Raw genomic sequence first — 12,839 nt, forward strand, 5'->3', positions numbered from 1 at the left:
ACTGAATGTTGAATATGAAAGGAATTATAATAGTCACTGATTGCTGTATCTGGTTTTTCCAGATTTCCAAACAGTAACCAGAAAAATACTTTGGGGATAGGGACTCTCCATTTTTAGTATGGATAGATATGTAACAGAGAAGGTGCTATGTTTAAACATAGGAAAAAGAAGCGATTGTGAAAATTTAACTCTCTTACCATCGATATTCTTTGTTTCAAGCATTCAGGGATTGAGTTACAGTTCTCTCTTACTGTGGCTTTCCTCTGAATTGAACCATGGTTCTTAGATGGGGAAGCATTCTGAAAAAACAACCACACTGGAAACAAGCATTCTGCTTTAAAGTGAGCAACATACTTAATTTCAATGTTTTAATTACTGCTGTGATGGTCAGATTACACTTAATTTTTTGTCTGACAGATGGCAGCTCTTTTATAACATTTGATGTTTTTTAGAAATTGTTAAAATATTCTGAGGGATTGCTCAGTAACTTTTGTCACAATTTTCCTGATTCATGTATATATTGCGGTGAAGTGTGGCTACATCTGAGATGAATATCTGTTTGTTAACTTTGAACTAGGTAGCTTAAATACCAGTATCAGTGCAAGTCTAGCACTGTAGTTCAGCAAAACCAGATCTCAAGGCTGGATAAAGGCTCCAGCATTTAGCACTCGGTGAATCAAACTGACTCAGGTACACTGGTTGGGGTATTTCAGTATGGCAGCAGGTTGTGGGTATTGGTGGGTGGTTTTGGTTTTGTTTGTTTGTTTTAGTGTCTGGTTTTCTTTCTGCATGAGGCATTTTTTTTCAACAGATTTTTCCACTCTCCTTCCTTTTTCTAGACTTTAGCCTTGTAAGTCAACAGTATTGTAGCAAATTTGAAGTTCTTTTGCAGAAGAAATCACTGATTGTTGAGGGACATCATTTAAATGCTATCTAAAGCTGCACTTGCTGATTAAACTGCAGCTTAGGATTTTCCTGTTTAGATTTGTCAGTAAGACTGTGCCAAAACCAGGTGGGAGTAGTTTACATATGAGCTTCCCTCCATCTTATTCATCAGCCTGTAGGCTGCTTCAGAATCCTCATTAGGCTTCTTCAGTGTCTGTAAGTCTGAAGGAACCTTTTCAGTTAACTTCTGTTTGTAAGCTACTTCCCCAAACATCCAATATACTTAGGCCTAGTTTGGGATTTCATTCAATACAAGCCAGAATTTTTGAACCTCCTTTTGTAATTACAGATTTAACTCTTAAGGGTTAACTCTCAAGAAAGCTGTTTTTTCCCCTTTGTGAATATGTTGTCCTTTTATTTGCTACTTAATAGAAGTTTCCAAGAAGACAATATGCCTAGGAAGACTCTAGGTCTGTTTTCAAAATTTCGCATTCCTCCCTATTTTTCACTACCCCTTACCTTCCCAACATATTCTTCTCTTTTTTTCAGGTGATTTGGTAAATCCTAAAATCAGAAGGTGGTGCAAAGCCAGTTTTGTGTCTCTTACCAGTCCATGAAGAAGGTTAAGCAAAAAGAAAATATTTCATTAATCCAAAGTTTTTAAACCAACACAATTTGATCATCACCTACAAGACTATTACATAAAAGGCAAACATATCACTGCACTCATTTTGATTCTTCGTCTCCCATCCCTGTCTTGTCCAGCCTTGAAATTCCTGAAAAGTCAATATTTTGCATATGTCTGTGCCCGTTTTCAGATGTAATCTAGTTTCCTAGTGATTCAACTTCTCATGTATTTAAGTGACTTGTATTTTGCAATATGTTAAATAACATCCTAAAATGATAGAGCCAGAAACTCAGGACAAATATTTCTGTGTCTGACAGAAGCGTCTCAAGGAGGAACACCTTGAGGCCTTCATTCACATCATTCTATATTTCCTTGTCTTGTCTGAATAGAAGATCTTATGTTTGCTTTTCAGATCTTTTATTCATTTTGGAAAGACTTCTGTATTTGTTATGGTAGCAGTATGGGAGGAGGTTATTTCTGCTTTAGAAAAAGTTGGTGGTGTTTTTGTTTTGTTTTGTTTTGTTGGGGTTTGTTGTTGGTGTGGGGTTTTTTTAACCCTGACAGTGTGTCTGTCTTGCATGCCCAAGTTTTTTCTTGTACTCTGATTTTTTGTTGTCTTTTACTTTTTCCATCCCTGAGCATGGGTATGGGAAGCTCCCCCAGAAAGCAATTCCATTTACTTACTTCGGGGTGTTTTTGAAGAGACATTTGCAGAAGCCTGGATTTAAGATACTGATAACATCTTCATGATAAAGCCACAAGACATTACAAGGAAGAAAAATAGCAGATACATGCATGACATTAATTTTAAATGGCAGGTAGTGCTAGTGTGCATATTTTAGTGCACAGGTCATCAGTGACAGTGTATAACTCTGAAACTGTTTTGGAGTGTGTGCCCTAGTTTAAAGCTGCAGGCAAATTTTGTTTGAGGCTATGTGCTGTGGAAGAGAAGAGCTCTAACAGGCAAAGACAGTTTGCAGCACAATTTCAGAAGGCAACGTGAAGCATCCTTGCTTTTAGAACAGAAGTAATATTAGTTACATAAGTGTACTTTTAAAAAAAAATTTCTAGTCCTCTTTTGAAAATACTTAAAATTAGTAGTACACCTGTACAGTTAACTTTTCCCACCAGTTCTGATAACCAGACAGAAATAGGTCAAGACTTTTCCTTTTTTTTTTAAAGAAACTTTAATTGAATTAAAAAGGTGGAATGAAGCACTTGAGCTTAAGGAATTTATTTGAGAAAGCTTATCTTCATGTGATGGGGTGTAGTCAAAATCTTAAATAAAAATAGCCAGTAAACATCAAGTGTAATTAAACTGATTTTAAATCCATTTAAACTTGACCAAGATGGGGGGCAAGGATTATGGGAACATGGTCTGAATCTTGACCTTGTGAGAATATTTGATGCAGCATTCCAGACAGTTTATAATTTTTGGCCTGTAACAGGACATACCAAATACCTTAAAGATGTTCTTGCTATTAAGTGTACGTAATAGGTTCAGTTTATATAGGCTGTGTTTCTAAATGTTTTGGATTTGTTACTGTTGCTTCTGCAAATTCAAGCAAATAAACCAGATCAGTACTTTTGAGGGGATGCACTGGAAGCTTGTAACTTCTGGTGTAAGTGCACTAATATGTGTATGTACATTCCATCCAACAGTCCTGCTCACCTGAGAGTAAACAAAAACGGGATTTTGCAGGTGCAGTTAAATTCTGAATGTTTAATATCACTCCAGCACATGCCTCCACCATACATACCTCCAAACTGTGGTGTGTATAGTGAAACCAAATTGATAGCTTTTGGAGGGCTGCTTGAACTAAAGTTAACATAATTAACAATAAAAACTAGTCTGAAGAGTTAAGAAAATACAAGCATTGCCACATATTCAGTGCGATTCATGCTTTATGTGGTGTTTTGCTTCTGGAATGACAGGCTACTTCAAATTTCTTAGTCTGATAAAGCTGTGGGATTCATTACCATGAGTTACAAAGGACTCTGGCATGCAGCAATACTGGTGTGATAGGTGGTGTATTTGGCAGCCTAAAGCTTTCCTGGTGCTTCATTAAATAAACAAATAAGAGATGTATCTTTCTCTTAAAGAAGGGAGGAGCCAATAAAGTTTTGAATAATCAAATTGTTCAAAGACGAAATTCAACTTGAATAAAGGATGTTCACCACACTCAGAATAACTGGTTGGACCAGGTTGCTTTCTTTTCTACTGCCAAATCCCCAGCCTCTGACCTTGCATTCAGAAGGTCGTCTTGCTTGCAGGACTTTCAAGTTGCTTTCTGAGTAGGCTTTCCTGTAAAAAGGTCATAAAGATTGGATAAATAAGGCTTTAAATTAAGCTTCTTGTGTCTTCTTCAATAAAGGAATTCTAAATCCTTTGAAAGTTAAGAGACCTTAAATAAGCCTCTACGAGAAAGTCTGTTGTATAGAAGACTCTTTTCTGTTTACACAGGACAACTTGTTACTGAAATATGTCCTTTACAGAGCTCTGTCTGCTATGTGACACTCTAAAATTTACTCTAAGCCAGGCATAATAGCTTCCTGGCTAATTCAGAGGTATGACTGAAGTCAGATGTCTGTGAAACTGACTTCTTTCTGTTCTCTAGAATTTTAAAGCAATCACTTTAAAATAATTTAAATCTGTCTTCTTGTTTGGCTATTCTGAGGTATACTACATTCACCATGAGATATGCTCTAGGGATGTCAAAAGGAAGGCATCAGGAGGTTATGCCAGGTTTATTGCTAAGCATGGGAACTTGTTCCACATGGCAGTGTTTGGTTGGCTATGTGAGGATCCTGCTCCATGGAAACAGTTCATTTAGAGGCTTCTGCTAGAATTTAACATTTTCTTGACTTTTCTCAGTACTGCCATCTAGTTGCATCCAAGAGAGTTGTTAGCATTTCTGTAGATAATTGCTCCTAGGCTAGAGGCTTTCCCTTGGATGTTGCTAGATCATACAAAATGCTTTATTTTCTCTTTGAAACTTTTAGTTTCTCAGTTCTCTGATGGCACGTTACCTCATCTGTAGGAGTAAAAAGCTCTTGGAAAAAAATGTTTTCTATCTCTGAAAGCTGCTGCTCTGATATGTATAATCTGCTCTTGATGTGTCTGTATTCATTTGTGCTGTTGGACTTGTGTGCCTTTGGTCAGATTAAACCAGAGGATAATGGTTATGGAAAGTATCTTCTTCAGCCTCGCCTTTACATAAGGAGGACTTCCCTTCTCCTGGCTTTCTCTATGAGCATACCAGTATTTGCAAGAGATGATGGCAAGGCTTGTTTGGTAACTGTATGAGACGGAAAACCTATTTTGGCAATGGAAGCTGCTTGAGCAAAACCTGTCCTTGTGTTGAGGTAGATGATTTTGGAACCAGCTGAAGAAACCAGGTTTTCAGGGAGGGACTTCTTGAAGTTTTGATTTGTACACTTGAGACGGGAGTTCTGGATGCATTGCAAAACCTGTCTCAGAATCTTTGGCCTTGATGTTGGTGAAAATAATTTGTGTAATAAGGATATCATAGTCTTCTTTTAAGGAAGAGACAAGCTTGTCACGTTAAGAAATTACTCCAGTTTAAAAGCCCAGCATATTCACATAACACATTGTGATTGATTCCACTAATGTGAAATCACTAACTTTCACTAACTTTCTAGAGTTTAATTCTTTTTGTGTGCATTTTTGTGATACCTGAGCTCATTGCCAGTCTCTGGTATTGACAAATCTGTGTGATATACTGGGTACCAGCTTAGATTTGGTAGATAATTACTGAGGCAAGATGTGCTGGATTAGTCCTGTGGTGTCATTGCATGTTTTCCTGATGTGTACCAGATTAACTTCAGTCTGCAGCCATTGTAACTACATGGATATACTTTATTTTCAGTGAAATGAGTAATGGCAAGTAGAGGGTTGTGCTTGAGTAGACAAGGGAGGGTTGATAAATCACTGGGTAGATTGAGAGTTTTACTACTTGATTTCTTTTTAGGTACAGTGTGTTTTGAAACCCAGCCACCATAAGGATGGACAGGAGCTTAATGCTTTGCTGAATGCCCCTCACATGCAGGTAAAACAAAATGAAACTTCTAATCTGATGGATGTATTTCTTATTGCTGTTTTCATTTGCAAAAAATAAGTTATACTGTCTTGGGCTGACTGAGCAAGGATGGATTTTATGCCTCAACCTTCATTTTTCTAGGATGAGGATTTTCCAATTTCCAGAAACCAATGAAAATTTCTAATCAAGTGTAGTTTATTATTATATTTAGCCCTTGCTACAGTCTACAAGTTTTACAGGATAATTTGCACATAAACAGTGTAGCAGTTGATCAGTAGCAACGGGGCAACACATGAGCTGCTTTGCTTATCTGTGTTTTTACCTTTGACAGCTGTTTCATGCTTACCATAGGATGCATAAAGGGACTTTTGTCCTGGGGTGGTGATGTAACTGGTTTTCACTGCAAAACTTATTATGTCTGAATCTGCAGTCACATACATAGTAAACTAGTGTCTGGATTTTTTTGTACAGAGAAGCTAGAAGTACAGTCACAGTTGTGATCAAAATTGCTTTTTTATTATTTTCCAATTTGAAAGAAAAGTTTTGAAAAGCAGTAGGTGCTACAAAGCTGTGATAAATTATTTTTTTTTATTGCTTGAGTCAGTTTACAGTATTCTATAACCTGCAGAGACTATTGAAATTGCAGAATTTCGTTGAACTGTACTATTTTATATACATATCAAGTGTGACATTTTCTGTAATTGAATTGATTTTGTTTAACACCAGGCTCTTTTACTGGCTCATGATAAAGTTGCAGAACAAGAAATGCAACCAGAGCCTATGACAGATGAAAAAATTTATGAGAATGTTGGTGTGTACGGAGGGGAGACGGTTAAAATAGTTCGCATTGAGAAAGCTCGGGATATTCCATTGGTAAGTACTGGTACTCACTAAGTTATATGTAAAGGAAGTAAGCTTTTTTATCCTTTTCAGATTGCTATGAAACTTTTGGAATTTGAATGTGAAGGTAATGTTTGACTTGTAAACACTCTCCCTCCTTCCCTCCAAAGTGAGAAACAGTCACAGACGGTAAACCTGCGTTTAACTTCATTTAGCAGTAGCCATATGAACATGTAAAATCTGTTCAGCTTCTGTAAGCTTGGATTTGGACAGATCTTCTTGACATGAGTCACTATACCAAGCTTGGCTGAAGGGGAGCTTAGAGCCTTGTGCCAACTGGGTGTGAGTTTTTATGGTTGGTTGGTTTAGGGTTTTGGTTTGGTGGTTTTTTTGGTGATATCATCTTCTATTTGCATCTTTCAAATGAATGTTTCCTTAGGACTATGTTTCTAAAAAAAATAATCTTATGGTGCGGGGCAATTAAATTCTTCAGTTTTTAGTGAAGGAGTTAAGCAGTGTTTTTCTGAATTGGAGCATTTGGTGTATACATCTGAGCTGTTAACTTGCATTTTCTTTCAGCATAGTTCCTTCACTGTCTTGGAATATATACAATAGATGGCTTTGAATTTCATATATATAATAAATTCAGAATGTGTTGCTACTACACAGGGTGCTACTGTTCGCAATGAAATGGATTCTGTTATCATTAGTCGAATAGTGAAAGGAGGTGCTGCAGAGAAGAGTGGGCTGTTACATGAAGGGGATGAAGTTCTGGAGATCAATGGCATTGAGATTCGTGGAAAAGATGTCAATGAAGTTTTTGACTTGCTGGTAAGTTGAAACACTTCTTATTTTCTGTGCAACAAATAGTCATTTCATAAGTCTAATGCCTGTTCACTCTACTTGTCATTTTACTCCTATTTAGCTTCAAAAATATTGTCATTCTAGTAGCTGGTGTTTATACATAAAGGGCAGTTTCAAGTTTTCTTTCTGATGCATCAGATGATATTGATAAGTATAATGGCAATTATCTGCAAAAGTGAAGCCCACAAATGTGGAAGAACCAAGCTATTATCTTTAGACTTACTTCTAGTGATTTCTAAGAAAACCTTTGTTTAGCTCTGAAAAGCCATGGCTTTTCATCTTTGTCTTTGGTTGAGTCCACAATTAATAAATGTGTGGCTGTGTGATTGTGGTAGTGTGTGGCTGGGATGGAGGTAATTTTCTTCATAGCACTTTATTTGATGTTGTGTTTTAGGCTGGTTTTAGACTGAAACAGTGTTGATAAGCACCAATATTTTAGCTGTTGCTGAACAGTGCTTGCACAGTGTCAAGGCCTTCTCTTGTTTCTCACTCTATGCCCTGCCTGCAAGTAGGCTGGGGTGAGCACAAGGCTGGGAGGGGACACACTGGAACAGCTGACCCAAATTGACCACAGTGATCTATCTTGCCACATTATTTCATGCTGAGCAGTAAAAACTGGGTGGTGAGTGACTGCTTTTGCATTACTAGTTGGGTTGGGGTTTTTCTTCTTCACTTGTTAAACTGTCTTTACCTTGACCCATTTGATCTTCCGATTCTCTGCCCATCCTGCTGAGAAGCGAGAGTGCATTAGCAGCTAAGTGCTTAAGTTGCAAGCCAGACCAGACTTAACCCACCACAACTTGTATCACATGGGATCTTTACATGACCAGACTTCTTATTCTTTCCCTCCTGATAAAAGCCCTTTTGTCTAGCAGTTTGCTAACAGAGATGTTTTTCTGTTCATTACACCATTCATGGCAAGAATTCAGTTGAAAAGCAGCTGGGCAAAACTGCAGGCAAGAAATCTGTCAGGAATCAGTAAATGCAGAGGTACTTGTTTTCAAAAAGGTCCTGTGAGACAGAATGTCAAAAGCTGGCAATTACCAGTATTTTCTGTTGCCCAGTTGCACTTGATTTCTGTTTTCCGTGACACCTACTATGGATCAGTGTCCAAGATGGGACACCTGGAACTTAACTATGAATCTGTTGTCCAGTTGGCAGCAGGCAAGACCATTCTGTCCAAGTGAAAACAGATGCAAATGACAATTCTTTTTGAAGTTAATTTATAACTTTGACACAAAACATTGGAAATATGAACAAGCACTTATTTAATAGGGTTCTTTGGGGGGAAAAAAGAGAGGAAAAATACATTTAGTAAATCTTCAAATCACTTAGTAGATTTATGTTCTACATACATACAGAATCAGGAAAAGACCTGGGTTCTGCTCTAAGTTGTGTCATTGTAGGAAGAACAGGCAGCGATATCCATAGATGAAATTGTCTTATGGTACACTAAGACATTGGTTTTTAATGGACAATTTTCATCTTCAGTTGGACTTTTTTCTGAAATTTGCTGATAGAATTTTTCAGCTAATTCATGCAATGAGGTCAAGTGGAAGGAAGTAGAGGAAGAAATGTGTGGAGTTTGGAGGTTTTTGTCAATCGTTTTTAATTTTTATGCTGTTTAGAAAGATTCTTACAGTTCTTTGAAAAGCCTTCAATGTCCATGTGTTTTTTGGATCAGAGATACCTGAGATTCTTTATATTCTGTAATTGTCTCTGTTTCCATCTGTTTGGGTTTTTTTCAAGCCATATTTAGCTATGTCCTGTACTTCTGAAAATAGCGTTGTGTAGGTGATTAACAGGTAATTCAACTCTGGCAGTTTAGTTCTCTGCAGAGAGCTTATTCTGCTCCTGAGCAGCTCCTGCAACCTAGGGTTAAAGAATAAAAGGTTTCAAGCCACAATACATTAGCATAAGAGAAAATTACTTGCTGAAAATTAAAAAAAAAAAATAAACATAACCTTATGTTTATATTTCTTTAAATATATTTTTAATACAATTAATTTAAAATAATACTTTTAATTCTTTATATGTTGTCACTTGTATTTTTTAATGTGGAAATAAAGTTTTAAAATACTTTAGACCCCCCAGAATACTTAAGCCCTGCAGAAGGAAATTACTGACCTCCTTAGTTTTGCCTCATTACTTGCTAGTCAAATGATAATAAACTACATGTGACTTTAGACTGTTCACATGATCACTGTGAGACTATATACATTCCTCATGGAACTGTGCATGCTGACTGAAAATAGTGGATTTTCCTTTCCCGCAGCCTCATCATGTTATGTTCAGTTACATTTACTTTTTTTAAGCCTTAGGTCTGAATTTTTTGAGATACATGCATTTTGCAGGGGTGACTACAGTGTTGATATCAAGTACTTCACATGTGCAGGATTTGAGTATATTAGTTAAATTTTTAAACAGTGTTTTGCATTCTTTAATAATGCTAACAGCATAAAATCGTAGTAGAAATCTTTAGATTTGAATGTACTGTTCCATTTAAACAATTCTAGAAAAATAATATTTTTAGTATATTTTTTCTTCCCAGTGTAGATCCACTTGTTGGTATTTTTGAACAGAACAAGAGAATATTGTTATCCATTTCTCCTGAGTCTCTGCTTGACAAAATTCCAGCTTCACCATTTCAGATAGAAGCAGTTAATAGAATGCTAGGCTTTTAAAATCTGAGTATCAACATTTGGCTTTCTAGCCTGACAGAATCACTGCATCTGTATCTGTACTATGTATTTTAAACCAGTTAAGGGATAGATGATGCGCTGTTAGGAGCAACCCTTTATGGGGTTTTTTAAAGCATTTCCTAAAATACATTATTTATTAAAATTCCTAAGGTTAAACCATATTTTGATACTGTATATGAAGAGTGTACTTTTCCTCTCAGGCCGACATGCACGGTACTCTGACCTTTGTATTGATTCCCAGTCAGCAGAGCAAGCCACCTCCTGTGAAGGAAACAGTTGTAAGTAGCTCTACATGTGTTCTTGTGCTTGGTGATACATAATTTATTTTACCAGTAATGTGTAGAAAGTTCTTCACTAGGTCATTTACATTGTGGAACAAAACCAAAACTTAAACATTTAAATTGATTTGTTACCAGACTGACACCTGAATTAACTGTTGAAAATTATTGATGTCTTAAGCTGAAACTCTTAGTATGATTTTAACTGAGTTTCTAAAATAGGAAGAAGTTGTAAAAGTAGAACTTTGTGTGGTTCTGAATTTATTTTGAATTTACAAATTTCTCTATTTTATATATATATATATATATATGCATGTATGTATTAAAAGAAAATTGATCAATGGAACTTGCAAATATGCTTTGAGAGGAAAAGTTTGTATACTGGAAGCTTTGTTTATTATCTTTTTGTCTAACATACTTTTCTTGAGATGGTTTTAACAGTTTGAAGAAAAAATGCCCAGACATTAGTGATTGGTGACAAAATACTGTACAAGTGAAACTTCACTTAAAGCCCAGGATATTGGTTTCAGTCTGTGTGTTTATTAGGTATTTTAACCAATTAGAATATCTCTGATAATTTTTGAATGCAAGAACTTAAAATCAGTAGATTGGGGCGGGGAGGAGGTTACCTCCTGAAATGGTGAGGAAATTTCATGGAGTTTAGAATTACCGAGAGTTAAATTCAAGCCTTTATGTCCAACCTAGCAAAAGTGTGTCTTTTCCATTGCTAACATAGGTAATGTTTTCATTCCAGTACTCCTGTACGCCCCAGATAAAGTTTGCATTTTATAGAATCTTGGAGGTTTTAATATATTGGAGCTCCAGTGCAGTCAAGGAAGAGGGGGTGTAATTCTTCAGAAGTCATTGGGGTGGGTTTTTTTCTGATTTTACATTTGATCTCCCACAGATACATGTGAAAGCGCATTTTGACTATGATCCCTCTGATGACCCTTATGTCCCCTGCCGAGAGTTAGGCCTGTCTTTTCAAAAAGGCGACATTCTCCATGTGATCAGTCAAGAAGATCCAAACTGGTGGCAGGCTTACAGAGATGGAGATGAAGATAATCAGCCACTGGCAGGCCTTATCCCTGGTAAATAAAGCTCTAGAAAAAGCTTGACAGTTCTCATAGCCACAGGAGCTGTCAGGTTTTCAAAGACTTGTATACCCTTAAATATCCATTGCCTCAGATGTCTGTGACACTGAACCTTTTGCATCAGAGCCTACTGCTGGTTATGTAAGTCACTTAAAAGTTGACTTTTTAAAGGCATCGCTGCGTTATCGCTGTTAAACCAGAGTAAGGCTGCTGCTGCCACTGCAGGTCACCTTTCAACAGCTAATGTCCTCTTCCTTTATTCCTCCACCCTGTGGGGACTCTGGATTCAGAGTTCCCTCTGGCTGCAGCAGAGACAGGGGACTGTAACCCAGTTCTCTGGAGATGGGTGCAGCTGTGAGGTTTCTTACTTTGTTCAAACTACTTGATACAGTATCTTTTTTTTTGGTGACTTTTCTGTATATTTTCACTTACCGAAGGGCTTTAGTTGTTTGTAACAGTCAGGCTTGCTTTCTCGTTGTTGAGGGCCTTCAAGTAACAGGGTTTTCAGAGTTTTGACTTCAAGTCAGTTTATAATTTTTGCATTGCAATATTATTGTGCTCTAGTCCATTTAAGATCTGCTGATCGGTTAAACACAGCGAACAAGAGACTTTTCAAATTCCATAAAATATCCCACTGTTACTTTATGATGTTTGAATAAGTTGAGAGAAGCACTGATTTAAATATAGGCTAATGTTTTTAAACTGAAGTTCAAAATATTTCATATAAATAGAACACATTTGACATACAAAAATACTTAGAAAACCATAGCATCATAGTGGGAAAGTGTAGTCTTTCCAGGCTACAAATGCTCTGCAAGTCTTTCTTGATTAATATGTTTTTTAAGTATTAACTTTTGTAGTAATTTTAGTTTCTCCTTTTAAATTTTAATTTCTCTTTTAAAATTTCTTTTGTATGTTTTATTCTACTGGAACCTTCAGAGATGTAAAAGCTTAGGAAAAAGTCAAATGAGTAAGTCATTATGAAAAAGCATGGACGTGGTTTCTAAATGTTAATGGCTCTTGTGCTTTTTCGGGTTTTTTTAATGCATCAAGGAAAAAGTTTTCAGCAACAAAGAGAAGCAATGAAGCAAACCATAGAAGAAGACAAGGAGCCTGAAAAATCAGGTTGGATATATGTTTTCCAAGGGAAAAAAAATCTTTTATGGAGGTGCTAATTAGTGATATATATGGAACCTTGTCATTGTGGAGTTGTAGAAAATTATTCTGTTTTTTCGTAATACAAGTGGGATGATTCTTTGAAAGTCTTCATGTAATTCTGGGTCTGAATTTAGCACTTAGTTGTATAAATCACGTGGGATTTTTCATAACTGTGCAATGTAATTAGGATGATGTAGGAAATTTGGAAAGCCCCTTTTTTCTTAAAGAATTTTATCTGCCATGACTCAGTTTAAGTTCTTGACATGAGCATTTGCTTAATACACCAGACCACTGTAATCAGCAGAAGGATATTATGCCTTTTCAAAACT

General features: G+C 36.5%; 1 protein-coding gene across 1 annotated transcript in view; it reads left to right on the forward strand.

The window, feature by feature from the left end:
* Positions 1–12,839, forward strand: part of MPP5 (membrane palmitoylated protein 5) — a 58,146-nt gene that overhangs the window by 36,590 nt on the left and 8,717 nt on the right. Inside the window, exons 4-9 of the mRNA XM_027717056.2 lie at positions 5,506–5,583; positions 6,301–6,447; positions 7,084–7,245; positions 10,181–10,258; positions 11,166–11,349; positions 12,406–12,477. Of these exons, the coding sequence (XP_027572857.1) occupies positions 5,506–5,583; positions 6,301–6,447; positions 7,084–7,245; positions 10,181–10,258; positions 11,166–11,349; positions 12,406–12,477 (721 nt within the window). The remainder of the gene's footprint in view (positions 1–5,505; positions 5,584–6,300; positions 6,448–7,083; positions 7,246–10,180; positions 10,259–11,165; positions 11,350–12,405; positions 12,478–12,839) is intronic.

Source organism: Pipra filicauda, unplaced genomic scaffold, assembly GCF_003945595.2.
Source record: "Pipra filicauda isolate LSUMZ 115617 unplaced genomic scaffold, ASM394559v2 scaffold6_size6359152_pilon, whole genome shotgun sequence".
Classification (NCBI taxonomy): Eukaryota; Metazoa; Chordata; class Aves; order Passeriformes; family Pipridae; genus Pipra; species Pipra filicauda.